We start from the raw sequence: 26,956 nt of genomic DNA on the forward strand, positions 1-26,956 counted from the left end.
AAAAATTACTGCATCGTGTCAACGATGGCAAACGTTTTTCGACAAAACTACAGGGTACCTTGTAAATATACATTTGTCGACTCGTCAAATTGTTCATACCTATTTTATAAGTACAGGGTGCCCCGTAAAAATAAATTCTCTATTTCGTACAGCTTTTTTTTGGTTGCTTTGTGTGAAATACAGTATTTATAAATCGGTAATTTTAAAATTTGTCAATGTTTTACTAACTTTTTTGGAGTTTTTCTCCGTATTTATAAATTTCTTGGAAATCGTTCGATATTCACAGGGTCATACCGGAATATTTGATGATATACTCACAAATAATTTATATACACGGAGAGAAATCCGCAGCATATATTACTGTAGTGGTATCGTAAAAATCATAGCTGACGTCATTAAAGTGACTAATTCCCACTTATTATAATGACTATTATTATATTTCATCTAAATTTTTTACTGTAGTCTACCGGAATTTTTGGAAGTCTAGAGTTGATGGTATACTTTACGCCAGAAATTACTGTAGTGTACAGCAGGTTTTCCTGCCAGATGACACGAATATTTATTGGAAATCAAGTGCGTTCCTAACCTCTTCTAAAAAAGTTTATTGTTTTTGATTTATTCATGAATCTAAATAAAAATGCGGTGAAACACATGAAAATTATAAAATGGTTTATTTTTTAAAAATTAATAAACACGTTACATTTCTATTTTAATGTTTAAACAATAAGGTTTTATTTAGCTTTTTGTTTTGTTTTGATTAAAACTACTGTAGTGTAGTAGGAAATTCTAGTCGATCCTGGTGGCCTCCTTACGCAACTCCTCAATTTCCAGTAGACTACAGTAAATTTTGTTTGATACTCTACAGCATTGTTTGCTGCAGATTTCTCTCCATGTAGCCTTCCTAAAAATTAAAATAAGTAATAACTCGTGAATACACCGTAAAATAGTCAATGCGCAATGAAATAATTCCTTGATAATCCTTCAATTTTAACGGTATATTTTTGTAATTAGTAGGAACGACATGCAGAAAAATTAGTGTAAATCAATAGTTAAATACGGGAATGTGATCCTGGCCCAGATTAGCGTGATCACCCCGTAAATATATAAAAGGATAGATTGTACGAGGCAGGAATATGTAGATCTGATTACAAAAACAAAGTAACCATTGACTACTATCCACTTTTAACGTTTTCGTACAAGTAAATGAGAAACGTTCTGAATACATTGAGTTTCAACAAAATTATTCAAAACGTATTGAAAACGAATTCTACCGTTCAGCTATAATTGTAAAAAATTTATCAGAGTATAGAAATAAAAATTATAATGTTCTGAGATACTTGTATCACTTATTGATAATAGTAATTGAAACAAAAACCGGTAAACACTATTTACTTTATATCGTTTCAAAATAAAAAAGTTGTAGTATGTCTTCATGCTCCTAAAACTATAGAGACTGACTAATATTCAAATGGCTAATTTAATATTCATAACATTAAAAACTTATGCCATAAGACTTTTTTACGTATACTTTATTAGCGTACATTTAGTTCAGTGACATATGTGATTATGTCACGACTGTGTTATTATTTCTCCTTTAATTATTGTCTTTTTTATTCTTTACAAAGGTTCGAAAGTTTCGTAGAAGCTACAGGTCTCCTAGTCCTATCAAAGCCAGTAAAAGCTAATATATGTCAAGTTTCAGACTATTTCATTTTATAAAACAATGACGAAGATACAACTCTGTATACAACTCAGTTTGTAACAATTTGATTCAATAGATGCACTCACGATTAAGAGATTCAGAGTTCAGATAGCGATTGTTGACATTCTTTTATTAGATAATCCCGTAAGTTTGGATCTAATTGTATAAAAATTTTTTTTTTTTCTGGCCACAAACAAATATTTTTTATGATTCATTTCGTTTTGAAACATTCCATATAGTTTCTATTTTATTTTTCATGTAACCTAATTATTTTTTTCCAAATTTTAAATTTGCTGTTGTTTCTATCTTACTTTCTGGTTCAAATAACTTATACTGGCGTAATGTGATGTGTTATATAGTGAAAAAACGTTGACGAATGAAACTGGGAGGTTAGGTCGAAAAAAAAGAAAGATGGTAGGGAATACCGTTGAGAATGGAACACGCAGTGGAGGAACGAATGAAAGGATGTTTACCAATTATCTACCTATTGATCGCCATTTCTTTCTCTTGTTGCATATGAAGCGTGCTCTGCCTCTTCTTTTGCTCTAGTCCTCTATACAAAAATCTCTGACTATATATAGATATAAAAGAGTTAAAGCTACATACATATTTCTCCGTATACGTTTTCGATGTTATTCATCTATAGACAATTTACTTATAAAAATCACTAATATACCTCAATTTTGTTTTTGTCAACTACGCAAAAAAAAAAATCTTAGAAAACTAACACTTTTAAAATAAGCAACTTCTCCCAACGTGTGTGTGTGTGTGTGTGTGTGTGTTTGTGTACAGACTTTTTCGGTACTTTTCAGTGTTCACAACATATCCAGAGAAAAGTCTTAAATTTAAATACTTTTTCCAGACCAAATTTGAATGCTCTGACAAAAAAAAAATACTGTGTCTTGAATATCAGGACTTTTTCCATACCATCAAAATAATACTTTTGTCTTTAAATTCGTACTTTTTCATGCTTTTTTCCATCCCAAGTAGGAGTTCTCGGGCTTGAACAACTGTGCCAGACTCGTGCGAGGGTCGTGTATCAAGCCTTGGTAGCACAGGCTTGACACAAGTTTATGCCCATTGTTTATCCCGGCCTCACACGAGCCTCGTTAAAACAGGCTTGACACAAGACTGTCCTCGTTGTTTTCCCCGGCCTCACACGAGCCTTGTGTCAAGCCCGTTTTACCAAGCCTGACAGGGGACTTGACTCGTGCATATATTCAATTAAAAAAAAAAAAATTATATTAATTAGATCTATAAATTGTAAATAGAAATTTTAAATAACAATTATTAGGTTTTGACTATTGTGCCAGGCTTTTATAACGACTGTATAATTGACTCTCGAATAAATTCATTCATATAAAAAATTTTGACTGACTCTTTCATGAATACCCCGGTGGTTGACATGATAGAGCATTGGAATTCCACGTGAGAGACCTAAGATCGATCCCCCCCCCCCACGGAAATATTTTATAAAAATTTTGCAAAAATTATATAAAAGTCATTTTATAAAATCACTTTGTAAAATATGGGCAAAAAAATTAAAAAAATTATGTAAAAGATTTATAAAATTTTTATAAAAATTTCAATTTTTTTTTATAAATATTATATATATAATATATAAAAATTTTTAAAATATTTTATAAATTTTTTGTAAAAATTTATCAGTTTATTTCGAGTATTTTCACTTCCCCCTCCCCCCCTTTTTTTTGTCAAATTTTTATGAAAGAATTATTTAAATTTTCAGAGAATAATTAGAAAAAAAAAACTTTTCAACGAAGAATCGAACTCAGACCATCTTGATGACAAGCGGGTGCTTTACCACGATGCCACAAATCTTTTGGGAATCTTTAATAAAAATGTACATAATTAGAATACTACTTTATTAATTTCAATTACTTTTCAGTTTTAACCATACTTTTTCATCAATTCTTATATATTTATATGTTGAAAAATAAATTCTGATTACTCTTATATGGATTCGTATGAAAATCGATGGAAAAGTACAGTTAAAACTGAAAAGTAATTGAAATTAACAAAATAGTATTCTTATGTACATTTTTATTGAAGATTCTTAAAAGATTTGTGGCATCGTGGTAAAGCACCCGCTTGTCATCAAGATGGTCTGGGTTTGATTCTTCGTTGAAAAGTTTTTTTTTTTAATTATTCTCTGAAAATTTAAATAATTCTTTCATAAAAATTTGACAAAAAAGAAAGTGAATACTCGAAATAAACTGATAAATTTTTACAAAAAATTTATAAAATATTTACAAACTTTTTATATATTTTATATATAATATTTATAAAAAAAAATTGAAATTTTTATCAAAATTTTATAAATCTTTTACATAATTTTTTTAATTTTTTTGCCCATATTTTACAAAGTGATTTTATAAAATGACTTTTATATAATTTTTGCAAAATTTTTATAAAATATTTCCGTGGGGGGCCGTTGCGCCGTTCATTTTCGTTCATATTATTATCGTTAATTCAAATTGTATCGCGTAAAAAATAATAATGTCAAATTTATAAATTAATGATAATTGTTTATTTATATTTTTTTATAATTTTTTTTGCAAGACTGTGTCAAGCCTGGGAACACAAGCCTGTGTCTAGGCTAGAATATTCACGATGTATTTGCTGGTGTTGGACTAGCTTCCTACCTCGGATACTCTTAATACTGTTTCCATACTTTTTCAGGCCTCGAATCAAGACTTATTCCGTACTTAAAATTTTTATCCCGTGGGCAGCTTTAAAAATTCGTTTAGTACACTGTAAAAAAAAAATAATTAGTTTTACTATGTTACTATAGTACTGAGGGACGTTTTCGGAAATATGGTTTAACATATTATTTTTTATAATTTTTTTTACGATGTGCATTTTAAGTTTTACGATAGTAACATAGTAAAAACTACTCTGCTGAGGTAAAACCGGTTTTTATTATGGTTTTAGTAGACTTTACTTGTTCAATAGATAGTCTTCACTATACCAATGATACGAACAACCATAAACTTGTTACTTTTTACTATGTTGTGTGTTTAAATTAACCATGACCGTGAGGGTACATTTGGAAAATGAACCGTACTATGGAAACCTTTAAAATGTGCTATGCAACTCGTAGTTGTTACTATATACAAAATGGTAAAAGTTATTAGGTCTGTAGTTAGTTTCACTATGCTAGCATGAAAGAAGGAGGGAATAAAAGAGAATAAATATATATAGACATTTTCGATTCTTCTACTGTTTTATACCTGAATGGCAATTTGGGTAAACGATCGAAGTTCAAATCCAGAAACCCTGGTTCGAATCCCGAGTTAGGTCAAGAAATAGCCAAGTTGAGAAACATGTATAAACATAATAATAATTATCATAAATAACGTGTAATAAAGTACAAAGTGATAGTAAATTCAGCAATATTCTATATAAACTTTTTCAACTACAGACGAAAAAATGTGTTTGGTCCTTATCCCTACGCGTGTTGTACGTCGTGCTTACCATTGATATACAACGTCCCTATGTCAACGCTCGAGCGAGTACTGGTATCCGAGCTTTATTTAGTGTTTGTTCCCAGGTCTCGACCGAAGCATAGACCAGGACTACATGCCAAGCCTTGGCAATATTTTGCCAGGTTTGGTCCTTTGCTTGGCCATGATATTTACTTTTACATAGTTTTTTTTTTACTTTCAGGGTTTTTCACGCACTACATACGGCACGGATGTAGCAGAACTATACACGGATAGATTTTTTCTTTTTTTTTTACTGAAAAAACACCGCAATTTTTACTATGGCCCACAGCAATCCGGAAACGTGTGGGAAATGTATTAGAATTTGATATGGGTCATAGCAATTTTTCTCGATGAGCGCCGCCTGACAGCAATTTGAACTTTTAGCTTTGTACCATAGTAACTTTTGAAATTGCCATATGAAAAATTTACAAGGCCGATACTAAATATTGAAAATTGACGATGCAAGTAAACTTTACAATACACTGAGAAAAAAAACTTCTGACATTTAGAAATAAACTTCTTGGCAAGAAAATTTTTGAAAAAAGAAATAATTTTTTTTTATATAAATTATAATTGTTTTGTAAGAAGAAAGAAAAAATTCTTGAAATAATCGAAATTTTATTATTTCATACAGATGGCGTTTTGTGTCAAACGATAGATCATTTTCGTCAAGGAAAAAACTTCTAAAAAGTATCCCCACCACGCCTTGACACTAACACTACTACGTTCCCTATAATAGACTACATTCTTGTTTCGAACGGCAGGGGGTATTTTTTAAGGAATAAACTTCTAAAGTTATGCCACAATATGTTTGACTCGAATAGTAAATGTTTGATAGAAAATTTTTATCGTTTTTTTTTAAATGAAGTACCATTTGTTTTAATTAATAAATTATTTAATTCAAATGATAATAAGCTAATGTAGGAAGTAGTACTTGGCTTTCAAATAAAAAATTTGACATTTCTTACAAACAATTTAAAGTTACAAACAATTAAATTATTGTTTAATACAAATCAATTTTAGTTTAATTTAAATAATTAAAAGTTTAATAAATTTGGAAATAATTAAAAAAAAAATTATTGAAAAAGAAATTTCATTTTTTATTAATTTTTTTTTCTGTCATTTATATTTATTCATCATTAATTTTTGTTTGTCGAGAAGGGTCTAATTATTTATTTAAAGTTTTTTTCATTTATTTATTCCTAAAAATCTACCTAAATACTAAACTAAACCTAAATTGCCGTAACCGGGATTCGAAACCTAGACCCTCGAGTAGGGAAGCGGACGTCTTAACCGCTGCGCCACGTCATCGCATGTTGAATGTAAAATTTTATTTCTTGTACTTGATGAACCTGGATATTAGAAGAAAATGTTAATGGTTATGTTTTATTTTTTTTTTTAATCATCGTATATCAATTGAGGGTCCGGATGCAATAACTCGCCGAGCGCTCGAAGTCAAGAAAACGCTATGTTGCTGTGGGTGAAAAATAGGAAAAATTAAAATTGAAAAATAAAAAAAAATAAAAATACAGTCGTCGATAGAATTAAAAAATACATAATTTTCTTCAAATAAATTTTTTTTTATAATAATTAGTTAACGAGATAAAAAATATAAACGAAATTTTTTTTTTCGAAAAAAATACTTTTTTTCAATAATATAACTCAAGGTAACTTCTTTAAAAATTAATAAATTAACTTGAATTTTTTACTGTAGCTTCATTATAAGCTACCGATTGCAACAGTATGATTAAAAAATGTATTTATTAATATTGTTTAATTTTTATTATATGATTGTTTAATGTCGATGAAAAATTCAATTTGTCTAACTTTGAATGAAAAAAGAGTCGGAGAAATTTGATAATTGAGTAACTTGTCAGTGGCAATATTGTTAAGCAGTATATCAAGAAGTTTTATAGAAATTTTTAGATATTTTTATTAATTATTGACTGAGTTATTAATTTAACAACAAATTGCGCGCATACTGTTTGTATTTATATGGATATACAGGCGCGTGAACATAGGCGTTCGCGAGAGAGGGGGCTGACGATCACGCATATATAGCCGTAACGGTAGCTCGCAATTTGTTGTTAAATTAATAACTCAGTCAATAATTAATAAAAATATCAAAAAACTATAAACGATACTGCTTAACAATATTGCCACTGACAAGTTACTCAATATCATTTTTCACTTTCATTCAAGACCGAACATCGACATCTAATAAAAAATTAAACAATGATAATAAATACGATTCAATACATACTGTTGTCAGCTTTAAATTCAAGTTAGTAATACCTTGAGATTATTATTGAAAATATTTTTCAAAATTTCTTTATATTTTAAATTAACAATATTATAAAAAAAAATTTATTTGGAATTATAATGATTTAATTCTATCGACGACTTTATTTTATTTTCAATACAATTTTCCTATTCACCCAGCACAACGCGACACTGGCAACTGCGACGCTTACTCGAACCTTCAATTTAAATATCGAAAAAAAAATTTATTGTTTTATTATAATAAATATAATGCATGTAGAAAAACTTCCTTAGACATAAAAAAAAATTGTTTTTTTTTTTTTAACTAAATTATTTTATTTTTCATCATAACTGAGAGTATAATAAAATAAAGTATATATAAAAACAATATTTAATGTTGTTAGAAAATATAGTTATTAAGACAATTAGAATTAAATAAAACTGTAATTTTATATTTAAATTAATACTCTCAGTTATGATGAAAAATAAAATAATTTAGTTAAAAAAAAAAAAACAATTTTTTTTTATGTCTAAGGAAGTTTTTTTACATGCATTATATTTATTATAATAAAACAATAAATTTTTTTTTTTCTTTGATATTTAAATAATTGATATACGATGATTAAAAAAAAAAATAAAACATAACCATTAACATTTTCTTCTAATATCCAGGTTCATCAAGTACAAGAAATAAAATTTTACATTCAACATGCGATGACGTGGCGCAGCGGTTAAGACGTCCGCTTCCCTACTCGAGGGTCTAGGTTTCGAATCCCGGTTACGGCAATTTAGATTTAGTTTAGTATTTAGGTAGATTTTTAGGAATAAATAAATGAAAAAAACTATAAATAAATAATTAGACCCTTCTCGACAAACAAAAATTAATGATGAATAAATATAAATGACAGAAAAAAAAATTAATAAAAAATGAAATTTCTTTTTCAATAATTTTTTTTTTAATTATTTCCAAATTTATTAAACTTTTAATTATTTAAATTAAACTAAAATTGATTTGTATTAAACAATAATTTAATTGTTTGTAACTTTAAATTGTTTGTAAGAAATGTCGAATTTTTTATTTGAAAGCCAAGTACTACTTCCTACATTAGCTTATTATCATTTGAATTAAATAATTTATTAATTAAAACAAATGGTACTTCATTTAAAAAAAAACGATAAAAATTTTCTATCAAACATTTACTATTCGAGTCAAACATATTGTGGCATAACTTTAGAAGTTTATTCCTTAAAAAATACCCCCTGCCGTTCGAAACAAGAATGTAGTCTATTATAGGGAACGTAGTAGTGTTAGTGTCAAGGCGTGGTGGGGATACTTTTTAGAAGTTTTTTCTTTGACGAAAATGATCTATCGTTTGACACAAAACGCCATCTGTATGAAATAATAAAATTTCGATTATTTCAAGACTTTTTTCTTTCTTCTTACAAATTAATTATAATTTATATAAAAAAAAATTATTTCTTTTTTCAAAAATTTTCTTGCCAAGAAGTTTATTTCTATTATCGAGAAATATTCTTCTTTTTTTCGTCAAAAAATTTTCTCAGTGTAGTTATCATTTTTTTTACCCTGCACCGTGCCCCCCCCCCCCCCCCCCCCGTAAAGAGGTGAGGAGACACGGTGCAAGGTGAATAGATAGTAATTCTAATGGAATAAAAGTTGAAAAAATTAGATAAACATAATTAAAAATCGTCATAATAAAGATATTGAATATAAATTTTTGACATTATAGAGAATAATAATTCTTTTTATGTTTACAGATAAATCAATCATTTATGGAGAACGTTTGCAAAGCATCTTAATGGTTTTTGTATACAATCACATTTTTAAACGTCTCGAAAACACGAAACGAAAACATAAAAAATCTATATCACTGCAGCTTGAACGTCAGTGCTAGTAACAACTGTGTCAGTAGTGGCAAATCATTTAATCGAGGCGCGGGAGATAAGAAGGTGACGAAAGAAAAAGCTGAGGACCAGCGAAAAAAAGAACTAGATAGACATTAAACATTGTAATAAAAGAATGAATATAATAATACAATTGAAAAAAATATAGTACAAATTTGCACGTGTTATAAACGCATACGAATGATTCATACATTCACCCGATGAATCCATGTGACCTGTACAACGAAAACACGAAGTGAATCAAATTAACTCAAGTTCCTCAAAACTTCAGATTATTTGGGATATTTTGTCTATCATCTCCCGCGCCACTCATAAGTTGAAGAAAATGATTCAATTTAACCAAATCTTTTAAGTGAAAAATAATTCCAAAACTCCTATTTACATGATAGTGATAATCTTCAAATTCGATAGTGAGTGAGAATATTTCAATGATACACAACCTGAAAGGCGTAAACAATCACCATACTAAGATGTAATTTTACTAAAAATGGCGGATTGCCCCTATGCCCGATGTATACAGGAACGAAGACATATCAGAAGGGAATTGCTGCGATGGACAAAAAATATGGTCTTCGTAGTTGGTAAGTGACAGTTTTTATTGAATGACACCAGATGAATAAGATTATAGTAACACTTTGATGTCGCTAGTAAAAAAAAGTGTATGAATAGAATTTTTCAGTAGAAATTGCTGCCATAGCTCTGGCACTAAGTACTGAAACGGATTAGTCAAATTAAGTAGTTTTATAACCAGCCACATTAGTTTTCAGTAACAGAAATTTTCAGTGTTGTACTTTGGTGAAAAATAATATTACCCTGTAAAAAAAAATAATTAGTTTCACGATAAAAGAAGACTTATTTTTACTATGTTTTCTGGTACTTGAGGACGTTTTTGAACAAAGAATTATATGAACTATGCACATAGTAAAATGTAATACGATTGAGTTTTTTTTTTATTCTAGTATAGTTCACAATGTTCCAATTGAAAAAAAGATCTGGTAACGTTTGTTGTTGGGGCGTGTGGCCCGCGTTACCTGACTCATTTCTGGCTCGAATCTGGTCAGGATACCTGAAGATTTCCTTAAGTCAGGTGACCTTATTCAATCCTGTTCAGGAAAGGAACAAGAAACATTAACGTATTCTGAATAAGGTTCCCTGATCAGATTCTGACTAGAATACTATCAGGGTGAATGAAAAAAAAAAATCTTATTTTTTCCATTCAGTTTCCCTGTTCAGAAAAGGAACAGGAAACCTGAGCATATCCTGAATAAGGTTTCCTGATCAGGTTCTGACTAGAATACTATCAGGATAAATATATTGAATAAATTGACTTTTTTTACAAAGTTTCCCTGTTCAGAAAAGGAACAGGAAACCTGAGCATATCCTGAATAAGGTTTCCTGATGAGATTCTGACAAGAATACTATCAGGATAAATATTTTTTGGATTCAATTTTAATTTTAATTCTCAAACAAAATGACAACGGACAATTTACCAAATTGTTATATTTTATTTTTACGTTAAATTTACGTCGCAAATTCTAATTTAAGTTTTTTTTTGCTGATGTAATTTATGAAAGCAAAAAATCACATCAGATCATCGATAGACGACATGGCCGCGCGTGTTAAGGCCCGTAGTTGTAATCTGAAAGTTCCGAGTTCGCGTCCTGCTAGTGGTTAGGTAATTTAAGTTATGTTAGGTATATAAAATCTTATCTTTCAATCTGTTTCATCATTAACATTGCTATAGTAAATTAGTTAACCGATTTACAAAACATCAAATAATAAAAAACAATTTTTTTTTTAAATTACTTGATCCTGATCCGATTCTGATCAGAATCCTAAAAAAAAGCGTTACATTCTGATCCGTTCCTGAACAGGATTCCTGGTTATATTCTAGTCAGGAATCCTGATCCATTCCTGTTCAGGTATCCTGGCTCTAACCCTACAACCTGGCCAGGTTTCCTGATCCGGTTCTGATCAGAACCTTAACTAAATTTCCACTTGGGTAGGGTTCTACATCATTTGTATCGGTTAACACTATATTTGCTCGAGAAAACTCGTTTTTATATAAATTTAATGGTAGGATATATGTTTCGACTATAGCTAAAATTTTGAATTGACATTTCTATTTTGTCGAATTATGTTTTCCCTTTCAAACAAGAAAATATAAATTAACTAAGGTTGTAATTGAGATGCCACAATGAATTCCGATGAACTTCATCTTTTGAGCTACAAAAATGACAAGAGAAACAATCAGAATTATAAATCATGTCAAACTCAGTTTTTTTTTTTTAATCTTGGGGTATTTTTGATTTTTGGGGATTGAAGGTAGGAAAAATTCGAAAAAATAGGGACGTTTTTGGAGCCATCATGAATCTTAAACATTCGTCAGCATCCCAAGAATTCTGAAAAATATATTTTCTATTTTAAATAAAATACGTATTTAATATATGGTCTGACGTATTTTTCAGAACATCTGGAGTCATAATACAAATAAATAGTTTGTTTAACGTATTTTTGTGTTTAGAGTACGTACGTGTTAGTATTTTTGTTTTCCTTGTTTTCATTTAATCGTCTTGACTCCCTTTTACAATTCCAACCCCTACATTTTCTCCTCAATTTCCCTTCCATTGTAACCCCTTTTTTGCAGTCCGACAGTGCGTATCGCCGTCATAGCGTCGACTCACTCACTACCTTTTTATCCCCACTAAATTCTTTTTCTTCGCTTTCACCTCGCATCCCGGCTAAACTTAGGTCCTTTCTCACGTCATAGATTGCATTATAAGAACTTTGCAAAATGAACTCGGCTGAAACTTTATCATACACAGACAACACATCGATAAAATGAACTAAAGAAAAAAACTAAATAAAAGACAAAAATTGCATAAGAACATACATGGAGAACATATTATAAAACCTGTTCTAACTTCATGGTTATTTGTACTAGTTGATGTTTTTTTTATAACTGAAAAACATAGTAGTGGTGGCAGTGTAGTAGTGGTGGTGTTTTGGGTGAGTGTTATTTAGGTAGGTTAGGAACTATTGAATAGAGGAACTGATTGAAATTTAACGTTATTTACGAATATTGTAAATGACTGTGGTCAACAAAACAATGTATCCTGTGTGTGATTAGAAAAAAAGTCATAGCTAGCTTTTGTATTTTTTTCTTTAACCTCTATCACATACATTATTACTTTCTGATTTTTCTTTTAAAAAAAGTTAATGGTTCATATTATTATCATTAATAATTCCTTTTATTCTGAAACAACAAAAATATAGAGACTAGAGTTATAAACATGAATCAATTTTCTGTTATTGAATATACATGTGTGTTGATATATGATAAATTTAAATGAACAAAACTTTAATTTACCGTAGTGATTTCAAATGCTGACCAATTAGATAGGCATCAATTTGAATAGATGATAGGTATGTGTCAAATTATTTTTAATATATTGATTAAATTTGTCCATTAACCAATGGAAAACACTTGCATTAATTTTTTTCGAACACTTCTGCTGAATTTTGGAAACTTCTGATTAATTAAGACTGATGGAGAAAAAAGCAGTACTTTACCGTTGATTTCAATTTCTGGATCATTGAACTAATTAATATTTACATTTTTTGGTATCAAAATGCGTTAATTTAGTTCATTCTTGACGGTGGGAAATAATTATCTTTGCTATGCAAAAACTCTAGAGAACTTTTTACATGCCGTAAAAAAAAATTGATAGTTCAAGTCAATATTTTTCAACCCCTACAGTAATGACCTGATCGTAAAAATGTTCAATATCCTGAGTGTAAATTCATTCAAGGTAGCCTGATACAAGGCTTGATCAAGAAATTTTACGCCTTTTTCTATTCAGGTATCTATATCATATCCTTATCTGATTCATATCAGCATAGTTTTATCATATTCTGGATAACTAGCCTAATCTACACCGGACCAAAACTCGATCATGGTACAAACATTCGAAAAATGAATTATTTTGATATTTTTATCTTGATCGAGTCCTGATACGGATTGAATCCGGCTTCTTTATTAAGGGTCTCATGAAGCTAACCTAATCCGGGCCAAATGATGCGATCTGGTCTACACAAAAATATCAATTTTTTTTTTCGCTCTACAGATTGCCTGGTCAGGATAGCATTCAACTAACCCATATATCACATCCATAATAATAGTGGTAGCCTGATGTAGACTCGATCAAGAGTCGATCACAGTAAAAATATCAAAAAATGTATTAATTTGATACATTTATCTTGATCAATTCGGGTGGAAATTCAAGTCAGATTCGTATCTGAATCGGATCAGAAAACCTGATTTCAAATCGGATCCAGTTCAGAAAACCTAGTCAGGAACAAATGATTGTGCGGCCTTTAATTTTGTGATTTAAATCTAAATTAAAATAAATCGTGAGATCAAAATGAGGATGCTTAAGATTTACAGATTTACAGATCAGGAAACCTGAACCAAAAATGATTAATAAAAAATATTATAAATTAAAATTTTTTTTTTTTTTTTTAATTCATTTGTTTGCTAATTTATTTATCTATCAAATAAATGCAAACTGATAGAGGAAATATAGTTCAACTGAAAATTCCGAATATCAACGACATTGAGTTCTTGAACCTTCTATTATTAGCGATAAAATGATAATGATAATAATGATATAATTTAATAAAAATAAATTTATAACATAGCAACTCAGGATAAAAATTTTGGGTACGGAAAAAGTTTTGAAAAACGAGACTCGGAGTTTTTAAATAAGACCAATCCTAAAGTTTGTCAAAATCACTACTATTTTTTGAAAATCAACAAAAGCAACACTGCTGCGATAGACGATAATCACGATACGATATGATACAATAATCACGATAGAAGATATGATAATGCAAATTTTTATCGTGACGATATGACGATATGATACGATAATTCCCTCACGATAATACAATAATATCGTCAAAAAAAAAATTTTTTTTTTTAATTCAAGAAATTTCAATAAAAAAATATAATTCGAGAGGATTTTTTGTTAATATTTATGCTTTAAAACAATACTGACTAAAATTTTGATAAATATTATTAGACCCTTACTTTAAATGAGTAGGTAAAATAATAATTGAGTGAGGTATCGTCTCGGTATCGGTGGTATACATAGGGTAAAAATTCAATGTATTAAAAAAAAAATTATATTTCCAAAAACATTGATTTTTAAAAGATTAATTAAAAATGAAATATATAAAGAAATAAATATAAATAAATATAAATAACATATAAAAAATAAAAATATTAATTTATATATAATTATTATTCCGTAAAAAATAAATAAGTATAATATTTATTTTTTTAAAATTTCAATATGATTCGAATGAGTTTCAATTGTATCTATAACATTCACGTATAATCTATGTTTGAAAGTTGAGATATTTTTTTTTTTTTTATCCCACATGGAAAAAAAATATATAATTTATAAATAAAATTATATATAATAATTACATATAACAATTATATATAAGATTGGGCGAAAACGTGTATATGATTTATATAAAATTTATTTATAACGATTATATATAATTTATATATAATAGTTTATATAAAATTATATATATTTTTTATATAAAATTTTATCACATTCCCCCCTCCCCTCCTCCTCCCATGAATTGTTTTTATTCAAAAATTTTCTTAAATTTTAATATAAAAAAATCAAAAAACAAATCTTCCATTAGAATTCGAACCCGGGACCTTCTGGTTGGGAGGCAAGTACTTTACCTCGAAGCCACAAATCTTATGATAGATCTTTGTAAAAATATAAATAAGAACATGACTTTTCTCAATTTTTTTACTTTCTGGTTTTAATACCGATTTTATTTTTTTTTTTCATAATAATATGAACGAAGAGATGTTAAAATCAAAATTTTATATATTTGAATAAAAGTCAGTAATAGAATTGTGATCAAAACAGCAGAGTAAAAAAGTTTAGAATTGTCATATTTTTATGTATATTTTTATAGAAATCTATCGTAAGATTTGTGGCTTCGAGGTAAAGTACTAGCCTCCCACCCAGAAGGTCCCGGGTTCGAATCCTGATTGAAGATTTGTTTTTGATTTTTTTAAATTAAAATTTAAGAAAACTTTTGAATAAAAACAATTCATGGGAGGAGGAGGAGGAGAGGAGGGGGAGAATGTGATAAAATTTATATAAAAAATATATATAATTTTATATAAACTATTATATAAAATCGTTATATATAAATTTTATATAAATTATATACACGTTTTCACCCAATCTTATATATAATTGTTATATATAATTATTATATATAAATTATTATTATAATATATTATATTATATTATATATTTTATATATAAATTATATACTTTTTTTCCGTGTGGGATGACATCAATCATATTTTATTTATTGTTCTGTCTACAGTGGTTGAAATTTAACCTCGATCCGAGGTTTGGGCCCGAGGTACGTGTATAACCATATATACCGATACATGGTAACCTCGTGTAAACCTCGATTTTATTCTATATTTCTACCAGGGTAATAGTATCAACAGTTAACGAGTAACCATACGTCACATTCACATAGCTCGAAGTATAAAAGAATACTATAACGCATCGCTTTGCTAACATAAACATTGGTTATTTTTAAATTTTAAATTTTTAAATTTTATTTATCTCATTCCAATTTATTATCATAAATTGGATATTTTATTTTGTTTTTAACTGGGTTTATTGTATACAAACTCATGGCCAGCAGCGCCGATGATGAGAGAATTGTATGTACAAACCCGCTAGCCCGGACAAGCCCAAATCAAAATTAAAAAATAATTATACCGATACTGCCGATACCACCGAGACTCTCGGTGAATATTAGTCAATAATCCTAGGTATCATCTCGGTATCGTCTCAAGAACCGAGACGATACGAGAACGAGACGATACCGATACTGGTATCGATCTCAAGTCCAGCCCTAAACAACAATGCATGGGCCAAGCCTGGCTGACTCTTTGAAGGCCATTGCTCGGTTGCCAATCACTGGCGATTCCCTGGCTGACATATTAATGGCCATTTCTTAGTTGCCAATTATTGGCCAAGTCTTCGCAGACTTTCAATGGCCGTTGCTTGGTTGCCAATCATTGGCCGATCTCTGGCTGATACATAAATAGCCATTGCTTGGTTGCCGTTCATCGGCCAAGTCTTGGTAGACTTTTAATGGCCGTTGCTTGGTTGCCAATCATTGGCCGATCTCTGGTTGATACATTGATAGCCATTGCTTGGTTGCCGATCATTGGCCAAGTCTTGGTAGACTTTTAATGGCCGTTGCTTGTTTGCCAATCATAGGCCAATCTTTGGCTGATACGTTAATGGCCATTGCTTAGTTGCCATCCATTGGCCAAGCTTTTGAATCCTTAAACGGCCAACGCATGGTTGCCATCACTGGCCAAGCTTCGGCTGACTCTCCAGCGGCCAAGAGTTGGTCTTTTGTTGATTTGATTCAAATCAGAAATTTATTTATAAGTTTCGTTATAGCCACCGTGGCCGAGTGGTAATAATTCAGGATATCGCACAGAGACCCGAGTTCAAGTGCAGGTAGCATCAAATCTCAATGATGTACACGGAGAAAAATTTTCAGCAAATTTTGCTATGGCGCCATATCATTGAGGGTCTATCTTCTGACTATAAAAATATTTACTATCATGTTAACAAAAGAAAACAATTTTTGCTTTGAAAAATTAAAATGTACCATAGCAATTTATATAATGTTTTTTTTTTGCTATGTTCAGAAAAAAAATTACAACGCATTAAGAAATTTTTACCGAGGCCAAATTTATAAGTTAAAATAATCTAGCCTAAAAATTACATTGTACCATAGCAAAATATATTTATTTTTTTTTTTGCTTTGTTATTCATAAAATTTTGCGTTGTTGCTGTGGACAAAATTAAAATGATCCTCTGAAAATTTACAATGTGCCATAGTAAAAATTTAATTCTCTTAGAAATCCTATAGGTGTCACTGATAAATACAAAGCAACATGGTTAAAATTACAATGGGCCATAGCAAAAGCAATGACAGACTCAGAAATGTCAACCACCCCCACTTTTTAGCCGACTGCGCAGGCGTGTCTTTGCTTATGTTTAAGTTGTTAATGTAAAACAAATAAATGTTAGCGTTTGTAAATGTTGCTGTGGCGCAGCGGATAACGCGTAGGAATTCTGTTCGGAAGGTTTGGGGTTCAAACCCTGGTTTGGGTTAATAAAATAAAATAAAATGAAATAAAAAAAAAACAAATAAATAAATTATAGATATTGACAATAAAAAAAAAAATTTTTATAATATTTTCAATAAATGGAATAAATTTTGCGTTTGACCATAACAAAAATTACTATGGTACACAAAAAAAAAAATAGCCACGCCCACACGATATTTTGCTATGGCCCATATGAAAATATCATGAAACCGATAGATGGCGCAGCTCAGCTATGGGCCATTGTAAAATTTGCTATGTTTTTTTCGTAAAAAAAAATAAAAAATTCTCTCCGTGTATAATCATAATTTCTTCAATTGATTATTAACAGTTTGTTTAATAAAAGCCCGATAGTTAAATAATTAATAAATAAATATTTTTTTTTTTTCTTTTTTAATGGAATCAATAAATGGGCCATACTTGTTCTTGAGGAACATCACTGGGCCATTCATGGCACACTGTTAAAATTTTTTGTGGAAATTAAGACAAAAAATTCTGTTAAATAGAAATTTTTGTTCAGGAAATAAAAACATTTGAAAGAAGTAAAAAACAAGTTGGTTAAAAGAAAAAATAAATCTCGATTCAAGTATTAGAAACATCAAATACAGTGAAAAAAGATTTATTTTAAACCACGTATATCCTCCATTTGAAACTATTAAAGGAATTAAATTAATATTTTTTTTTCTTATTCAATAAATATAATTGTCTTGAAAAAAATCGAAAATATCTAAATTTTAAACACTTTCGTCTTGCTTCGTAACAAGTTTGGTTTTATTGATTACAAAAATGTCTAATATCTAGACACGGTCGTCTTGCTGTGTAACAGATTTTGTTACTTAAAAAACAAAAGTGTCTAAATTCTAGACACTGTTACGTCTTGTTTTATAAGAGATTTGGTTCCCTTAAAAACAAGAGTGTCTAAATTTTAGACACTGTCGTCTTGCTTTGTAACACGTTCGGTTTTATTAATAAATTACAAAAATGGCTAAATTCTAGACATTGTCGTTTTGCTCTATAACAGATTTTGTTACTTAAAAAACAAAAATGTTTAAATTCTAGACACTGTCGTCTTGCTTTGTAACAAGTTTGGTTTTATGAATTACAAAAATGGCTAAATTCTAGACATTGTCGTCTTGCTTTGTAACAAGTTTGGTTCTATGAATTACAAAAATGGCTAAATTCTAGACATTGTTGTCTTGCTTTGTAACAGATTTTTTTTTAGCCATAATTTATTTTAGAACCATAAATTATTATCATTGTTGAGTTTAATGATTTGTTAACGTTAAATTTGTTTTATTGTATATTTATATTAAAGTAAAATTTGTTTGTTTTATTGAATTTTATAATACTAAAAAAAATTTACACCGGAAATAATATTTAATTTAACGAATTTATAAATTTATATTTAAACATCTAACATTTCGTTCTTTATTACAAGACTTTGCAAATTTATTCTATCGTAGCCAACGTGTGCTTTAAGTTTATAAAAATCACAACCAAATCATAATCTTGAGGTGGCCGCGCGGGCTAAGATATGCGTTTAGAGAATATAAGATAGTAGGTTCGGTTCTCGGTTAAAACAAACAAATAGATTTAGGTTTTCGGATAGGTAGTAGGATAAACAATTACGATATAAATAAACAATTAGGATAAAGAGTAATTAACAATAAAAAAAAATAATTTTTTTTTTTTTTTTATTAAAAAATTTTTAAAATATCTATTTACGTCTTGAGTTATACTATTATTGCTTTTAATTTGGAAAATAAAGTCTTGAAAAAAAAAAAATTAATTTTTATTCAAGGCAATATGTATCCATGAAAAAAGAATGTTATTATTTTCACACAGGAATATTATTGCATATAAGAAGACAAATTGTATATAAAATTGAGGGACTTTATTTATAAACCAAGGCGTACAAGTATTTACAGCAAAACAAAATGTGTCTAACATTTAGGCAAGTTTGTTTTAAATTAAACCAAATCTGTTATAAGGCAAGACATAATATTGTCTAAAGTTTAGACACTTTTGTTTTTTGAAAAACAAAATCTGTTACAAAGCAAGACGACAATGTCTAGAATTTAGCCATTTTTGTAATTCATAGAACCAAACTTGTTACAAAGCAAGACGACAGTGTCTAGAATTTAAACACTTTTGTTTTTTAAGATACAAAATCTGTTACTAAGAAAGACGACAATGTCTAGAATTTAGCCATTTTTGTAATTCATAAAACCAAACTTGTTACAAAGCAAGACGACAGTGTCTAGAATTTAAACATTTTTGTTTTTTAAGTAACAAAATCTGTTACTAAGCAAGACGACAATGTCTAGAATTTAGCCATTTTTGTAATTAATAAAACCGAACGTGTTACAAAGCAAGACGACAGTGTCTTAAAATTAGACACTTTTGTTTTTCAAGAAACAAAATCTGTTACTAAGCAAGAAGACAATGTCTAGAATTTAGCCATTTTTGTAATTAATAAAACCGAACGTGTTACAAAGCAAGACGACAGTGTCTAAAATTTCGACACTCTTGTTTTTAAGGGAACCAAATCTTTTATAAAACAAGACATAACAGTGTCTGGAATTTAGCCATTTTTGTAATTAATAAAACCAAATTTGTTACAAAGCAAGACGACAGTGTCTAAAATTTCGACACTATTGCTTTTAAGGGAACCAAATCTCTTATAAAACAAGGCGTAACAGTGTCTAGAATTTAGACACTTTTGTTTTTTAAGTAACAAAATCTGTTATAGAGCAAAACGACAATGTCTAGAATTTAGCCATTTTTGTAATTAATAAAACCAAACTTGTTACGAAGCAAGAGTCAAGACGAAAGTGTCTAAACATTAGATATACTTTTGATTTTTTTCAAGACAATTATATTTCTTGAATAAGAAAAAAAAATATTCATTTAATTCCTCCAATTGTTTTAAAGGAACGATATGAGTGGTTTAAAATAGTATATTTCGTTACAAGTGCCCACTCAGAGAGTGTGCTCTCAACGAATTTGGAGGGGCAAGCACGAGCCTTGGCGAGTGTTTCCCCTCCAAATGAGTTGTGAGCGGGCTCTCTGATTGGGCACATGTAACGAACCATATTTTATGTTACTAGGGGCAGTGGTAATAATGTGTGAATTTCTAAAAAGCGCACTACCCCTCTTGCGCTTTGGAAATTCACACATTGTTCCCACTGCCCTTGTAACATAATAAATCTTTTTTCACTGTATTTGATGTTTTTAATACTGGAATTGAACTTGAATAATACATAATCGTGAATTTTATTTTTTCCAATGAGACATATTCTTGTTTCCTACCAAACTCTGTTTTACTTGATGCGGATGCTTGTCCGTGTTGTGTTCTCCTACACGGGATACGATAATATCGTGAAAATTTGACGATACGATACGATAATGTCTGAATTATCATATCGTATCGTATCGCGGCAACACTATAAAAGAGTATGGAAAAATAAGACTTTTGGAAATTACTTCTAAAAGGTAGGGAATTTCAAGACTTTTTCAATACATTTCGGTGTTCAGAACGTATCCAGAAAAAAATCACGGGATCGTGCTCCACTAGTGGTAATTAACTCAGCCTATTTAGTGATACAGCACCAGACCATGAAAAATGATGGCTCTGGCCTTTATTCTGTCATTTTAAGAGGAATGACAACCTTTGAAGATCTAACCTTATCTGTCATTTTTTCCGAACAACTTTTTAATTAGTAAAAAACAATATAAAGACCTAAAATTTGGTAAAGTCACTTATAATATTATAATGCACTGCATGACAGTATCAGAATTTGTTTATTTAACAAAAAAAATTAAAGATTCGTTTATCGACGGAGTTTACAATAAATAAATTTCCAAACAACTTTTTTTATTCTAAAACTCCATTAAATTTTATGAAATTTTACGAGATTGATTAAAAAATTATTCTCTAGTGCATGACACTATTTTATTTGCAAAATACTAAAAAAATTTTTTTATATTTTTACAAAAAAAAAATCTTTTTTACCAGCAATGATAATTTATCCGGGGGAACTCGAAATTAAATTGGTGGCGCTGGGTATGCTATTTTTGTTATGTTTTGGGACTTATTTAACAATTGGCATTTTATTGTTGTGTCAAAAATAATTCCATAAAAAGTTAATTAATGGTTATAAAATTAAGTAATTTACACTTAAGTTAGGTAAATTTGAGTTAGGTAAATTTGAAACGCAAAACATATGGTTAATTATCGGATTAGTGTTTAGTATAAAACTGCAAGTGTAAGCATTGTAATTTTTTGTGGTTATGAATAACTTGATCGATAAAATAAAAACAATCAAAAAGAATCAGTATATAAAAAAGCATATTTATCATGGATAATCTAAATATGACTGGAAAAATAGTAAGACAAAGCTCTAGAATTAATCTCTTCTCTATTGGTTATCATTTTATTGGCAGCATGTTATTTTTGGGAAACGATTGCATCAAATGCATGAAAACTGATCCTCAAAATTTAAACTTCTTTTTTTATTCTAACATCTTAAATTTTGTAAAATTTTGCATGGGTTCTAATTATTTGGAGATAATATTTAACTTTCAACTACTTAAAAATTCAAAATCGGAACGATAAACACAGATAAGAAAAGCATATATAAAAAATGCATGCGCTAGTTTTTATATAAATTTGCTCCTTTATATATAAAGGCTATAAAGGAATTAGGTGGACCTTCGTCGAAAAATTCTCATTTTCGATTTGAAGAATACCTGAATACCTGATGTTTATCATGAATTAATAAATTCTGACTGATAAAAAATATTATTTCTCTTATCAAATTTATTTGGTGGACTTATGTAATAATAAAAGTATTACATTTGAGTATGCAATGGTGGGATATATATAGATAGTTGATACGCATGAAATTTGTATAAAAATTAAATAAAATGAGGTCTAAAATAAATATTAATCTTTTATAATTGTTTATAATGCATGTACGGACAAATCGGTATATACTGAATAAATATAAGTGATTTTACCACCAGATCGTCTAAAGTATGTCCCAATATTGAATACAATTGGGACTCACAGATGGAGCGAATGTGGTTCTGTTGGTAAAAATAAGGGAACAGTTAGGTCAAAATGAAAGGTTGTCATTCCTCTTAATATTCAAACCATGAAATCCTAGAGCCGTATTTCGAAGGTTTCATCTACTTTTTGATCAAAGTTAAATATTTAAATTGAAAATAATCGAAAAATTAATAACAAAATCGTTCAGGTAGTAATCCAACCTCGTTTCGACGTTGAACGTGGCTATTTTCCGAGCTTGACGCTCGAATCCATGCCAAAATCAAGCTCGATTCTATGTAGAAATGTTACACGTCTCGACCTCGAAACGAGGTTGCCCGAGTGGAAATATTTCAAGATGCCCTATTTGACCTGAGAACCTATAAGAAACGGATCAGGATTCATTATTCAAGAAACCTGACTCATTTCTGGCTCGAATCTGGTTAGGATACCTGAAGATTTCCTTAAGTCAGTTGACCTTATTCAATCGTGTTCAGAAAAGGAACAGGAGACCTTAGCGTATTCTGAATGAGGTTCCCTGATCAGATTCTGACTAGAATACTATCAGGATGAATGAATAAAAAAAATCTGATTTTTTCCATTTAATTTTCCTGTTCAGAAAAGAAACAGGAAACCTGAGCATATCCTGAATAAGGTTTCCTGATTAGGTTCTGACCAGAATATATAATATCAGGATATATATATCAAATAAATTGACTTTGTTACTCAGTTTTCCTGTTCAGAAAAGGAACAGGAAACCTTAACGTATCCTGAATAGGGAATCCTGATAAGATTCTAACCAGATTACTATCAGGATAAATATATATAATAAATTGACTTTTTTCACACAGTTTTCTTGTTCAGAAAAGGAACAGGAAACCTGAGCATATCCTGAATAGGGAATCCTGATGAGATTCTCGGTCGTTTCGAGCGTTCTCTCGCTTCGTGCGTTAGCTCGCTCCAAGCGTTACATGGCCGATACACATTTTTTTTTCACTACCTTGCGTAAAGAAATTTCACTTCAAAAGAATAAGTTTTGTTTGCCACGGATTTTAAAAGTTATTGAAGGGAGTACCTCCACCGATTAGTTTTCTTACCGTAAAAGCGAAAAATACAGGCCTTACACAAGACTGAGTTACCAAGGCCCGTGTGAGACCGGGTAAAATCAACGGGGACAAGCTTGTATCAAGCCTGTGCTACTGAGGCTCGTGTGAGACCGGGTAAAAACAAAAAATACAGGCTTGACACAACACTGAGTTACCAAGGCTCGTGTAAAGCCGGGTAAAATCAACGGGCCCAGGCCTGAGACAAGCCTTGGCTACCAAGGCACAGCCCTTGCACTAGCCTGACACGGTCGTCAAGCCCGAGAATTCCTACCTGGGAAATGTTTGTCCGGTCCCGATTCAGAGATATTGTTAATTAAAGTGTAAAAAATGTATTAATATTTGACATAAACAGTGAAGCCGAGTGGCAATGATGCGTCGTGCGCAGCTTTACACCTATCATATATATCACACACATTCATACATACATCCTGACATAAATAAACTGCCATTTTTTCAAATCAAATTTCCTTATTATTTCTAAACACATCGATTATTTTAAAAAATTTATTTTCAATATTTTTAACCTTTTATTAAAGTCAAATTTGACAGCTGTCACAACAACAAGCAGCACACACACAAGTATATATTTAAACGATCTTGGCCGTGATTGGTACAGTATTATGCAAAAACTTCAAACTACAATATAGACTTTTTGTTTTAATTATCGCTACGCTGTGAACGAAACTTTCTATTCCGATTCTCGCGGAGGTACTCCCTTCAGTTTTAAAAGCAAAATGTTTGCTTTCTCGCGACGAGAGATGCACACAGATACACAAGCATATAACGTAGCAGTGTAGCACTTGCTTGCTAGCACAGTGTTACTGTCTGTCTGTATATGCACAGACGGCTTAGCTTCAATAATCTAAAAGATTAAAATCGAATTTTTAATGCTCATTTCATGCTTGATATTTCAGCCCATAATAATCGATTGAATGATCCCTCGGTGAATTAATATATTTTAAACTACCGGTCTTTTTTTGTTATCTTTTTTTTTTCATATTAATACCCAAGATTCCAACATTATGAAATAGGAAATTTATTTTCATTTGATAATCAGACATCTTTGAGTCCTAAAAATAAAAATGAATATCATCTAAATATTGATAAAGTAGACTATAATTAATTAACGACAATTTTTATATGAAAAAATAGATAGCCTTAAAAAAATTTAAAAATCGATAGGTTTTTCAATAATCAGATTGGAAAAATTACGATCAACTGATGATACTAAACCAGTGGTATTATCAAAACCAGACGCTGTAACTGATTGTGAAATATTATTTCTACAGATGATGACTCTTTTTGGATCCTCTTTGATCCTTCTAAAGATTTGTATCTGGAAATAAATCAATAAATCTGTAACTCAACCAAAGATATAAATCTATAACATCAAATACAGTCTCAAAATGTACCAAGTCAATAATTTTTTTTGGTGGTTTTGAATTCAAGAAATACATGGAAATCGTATTTTTTTATTAATTGGTACCAACTACATAATATGCACGTAATAGAAATGATATATGTTGTATCTTATCAGCAAGGAATTTAAAATCATCAATTTTACAGAGAATTTGATGAATTATCAACAGTACATAATACGACAAATATATCAATTAAATTTGATAATTGTACTTTTGGTAAATTATATGCATATAGCTCAATTTGATCAGCTATTGGATATAAACCAGCTTGTGTTATTGGTTCTGGTGAATGAGATAATACACTTTTTAATAATTGTCAATCTTCAGCTTCAAATATCGTGACATATCCTTTTTCCCATTGTATACCGTAAAGTCTAGCAATTTGTAATGCTGATGATACTGATATTTGATCCATTTCTGTTTTATCTTTTGCATTGACTGTCGGCTTAAATGTTGAATGAAATATAACACATCTTATATGAAGATTCGAACCCATACTAATGGCATCAGTTGCAACTATAACTTTACACGTATTATTTGGATCGTAAAATTAAGCTGCTTGGGTTAGCTTTGTATTTAGCGGTAAACGACTATATATTCAGCAGCTTGAATATAATTTATTTTAAGCTTTCTTGATACCATAATATATATCATTTTTATCGAAACAAACAATACAATTACCTCGTTGAATATTTTTATATGTTACAATTGTTTTATTTTGAGTTTCCAGCTCAGTCAAACGTTTATCATAATTGACATCAACTATTTAACCAGTCTTTAAACATAATGCACGTTCTAAATCAATAGCACGAGCTTTATTACAAAGATGTAAGATGTAGAAATATTTCTTTAGCAAGATTTACAAAATATGGAAATAAATCAAATACATCACTACTATTTATAATATCTGATATGACAATATTTAAATCAACCTGTAGTCTATCATTTTCCATACGAAAACGACAGAAATCAATAAATGGTTGTTGTAGTAAATCACATGCATCTAAACTTAAAGATCAAGACCATATTCTTTAGATAAACTATTATTTTCTTCATATCAGACTTTGTTGAAACTGTTTGTAAATCGCTTTTTATCAATAACAACACTTATTTCAGCACCAATATTTATATGTCTTTCTGTTGTAATATTATTATCGGTTGATAAATCATTTAGACGAATTTATTATTCACATATTTTTTCAATCTTTTTTATGACCTCTTATGAAAAAATTGTATCCATTCGAAGATGTACATAACTTCAATTTTTTTTTTATAGGATATATAATAGCTATTGAAACCAAATTAAAATTATTAATTTAAAAAAAAATTCATGTTTTCAAATTAATTTGAAACAGTGTAACCTTTTCAATGAAAAAAAATAATTTTAACTTTTTGCCAGAAATCTTAACGTTTTCAATTGACCAATCAGTTTTAAGCGACGTGATCTATTATTATTATAGCGTCGGAAGTCACGTGCTCGATTACGCACCATAAATTGAAACCAATGTCGGACAATAAATAATGAAGTTTTTTTTTTCAATTATTTAATATTTAAATACAAGATGTAGTTAAACCATAAATACCATAGGTGTGTTCGTTCACTATTCACACCGAGCGTATGCACGGAGCGTATGCATGGAAGCGCTAGCGTTTTGCGGTCATTTGAAGAAACTTTAGTAACTAAAATTTACTAAAACATGCGTTATTTTCAGTCATTGTGTTTATTTTGTTA

General features: G+C 29.6%; 1 protein-coding gene across 6 annotated transcripts in view; it reads left to right on the forward strand.

Annotated features, from left to right (window-relative positions):
* Positions 1–26,956, forward strand: part of LOC122859541 (mushroom body large-type Kenyon cell-specific protein 1) — a 119,655-nt gene that overhangs the window by 54,544 nt on the left and 38,155 nt on the right. For 5 of the 6 annotated variants that reach the window (XM_044163190.1, XM_044163193.1, XM_044163191.1 and 2 more), the window contains one exon: positions 9,247–9,974. In XM_044163190.1, coding sequence (XP_044019125.1) covers positions 9,881–9,974 — 94 coding nt within the window. In that variant the 5' untranslated portion in view covers positions 9,247–9,880. Of the gene's footprint in view, positions 1–9,246; positions 9,975–26,956 lie in introns of those variants that run through there. The other variant, XM_044163194.1, reaches the window with a different exon arrangement.

This window comes from Aphidius gifuensis, linkage group LG6, assembly GCF_014905175.1.
Source record: "Aphidius gifuensis isolate YNYX2018 linkage group LG6, ASM1490517v1, whole genome shotgun sequence".
Classification (NCBI taxonomy): Eukaryota; Metazoa; Arthropoda; class Insecta; order Hymenoptera; family Braconidae; genus Aphidius; species Aphidius gifuensis.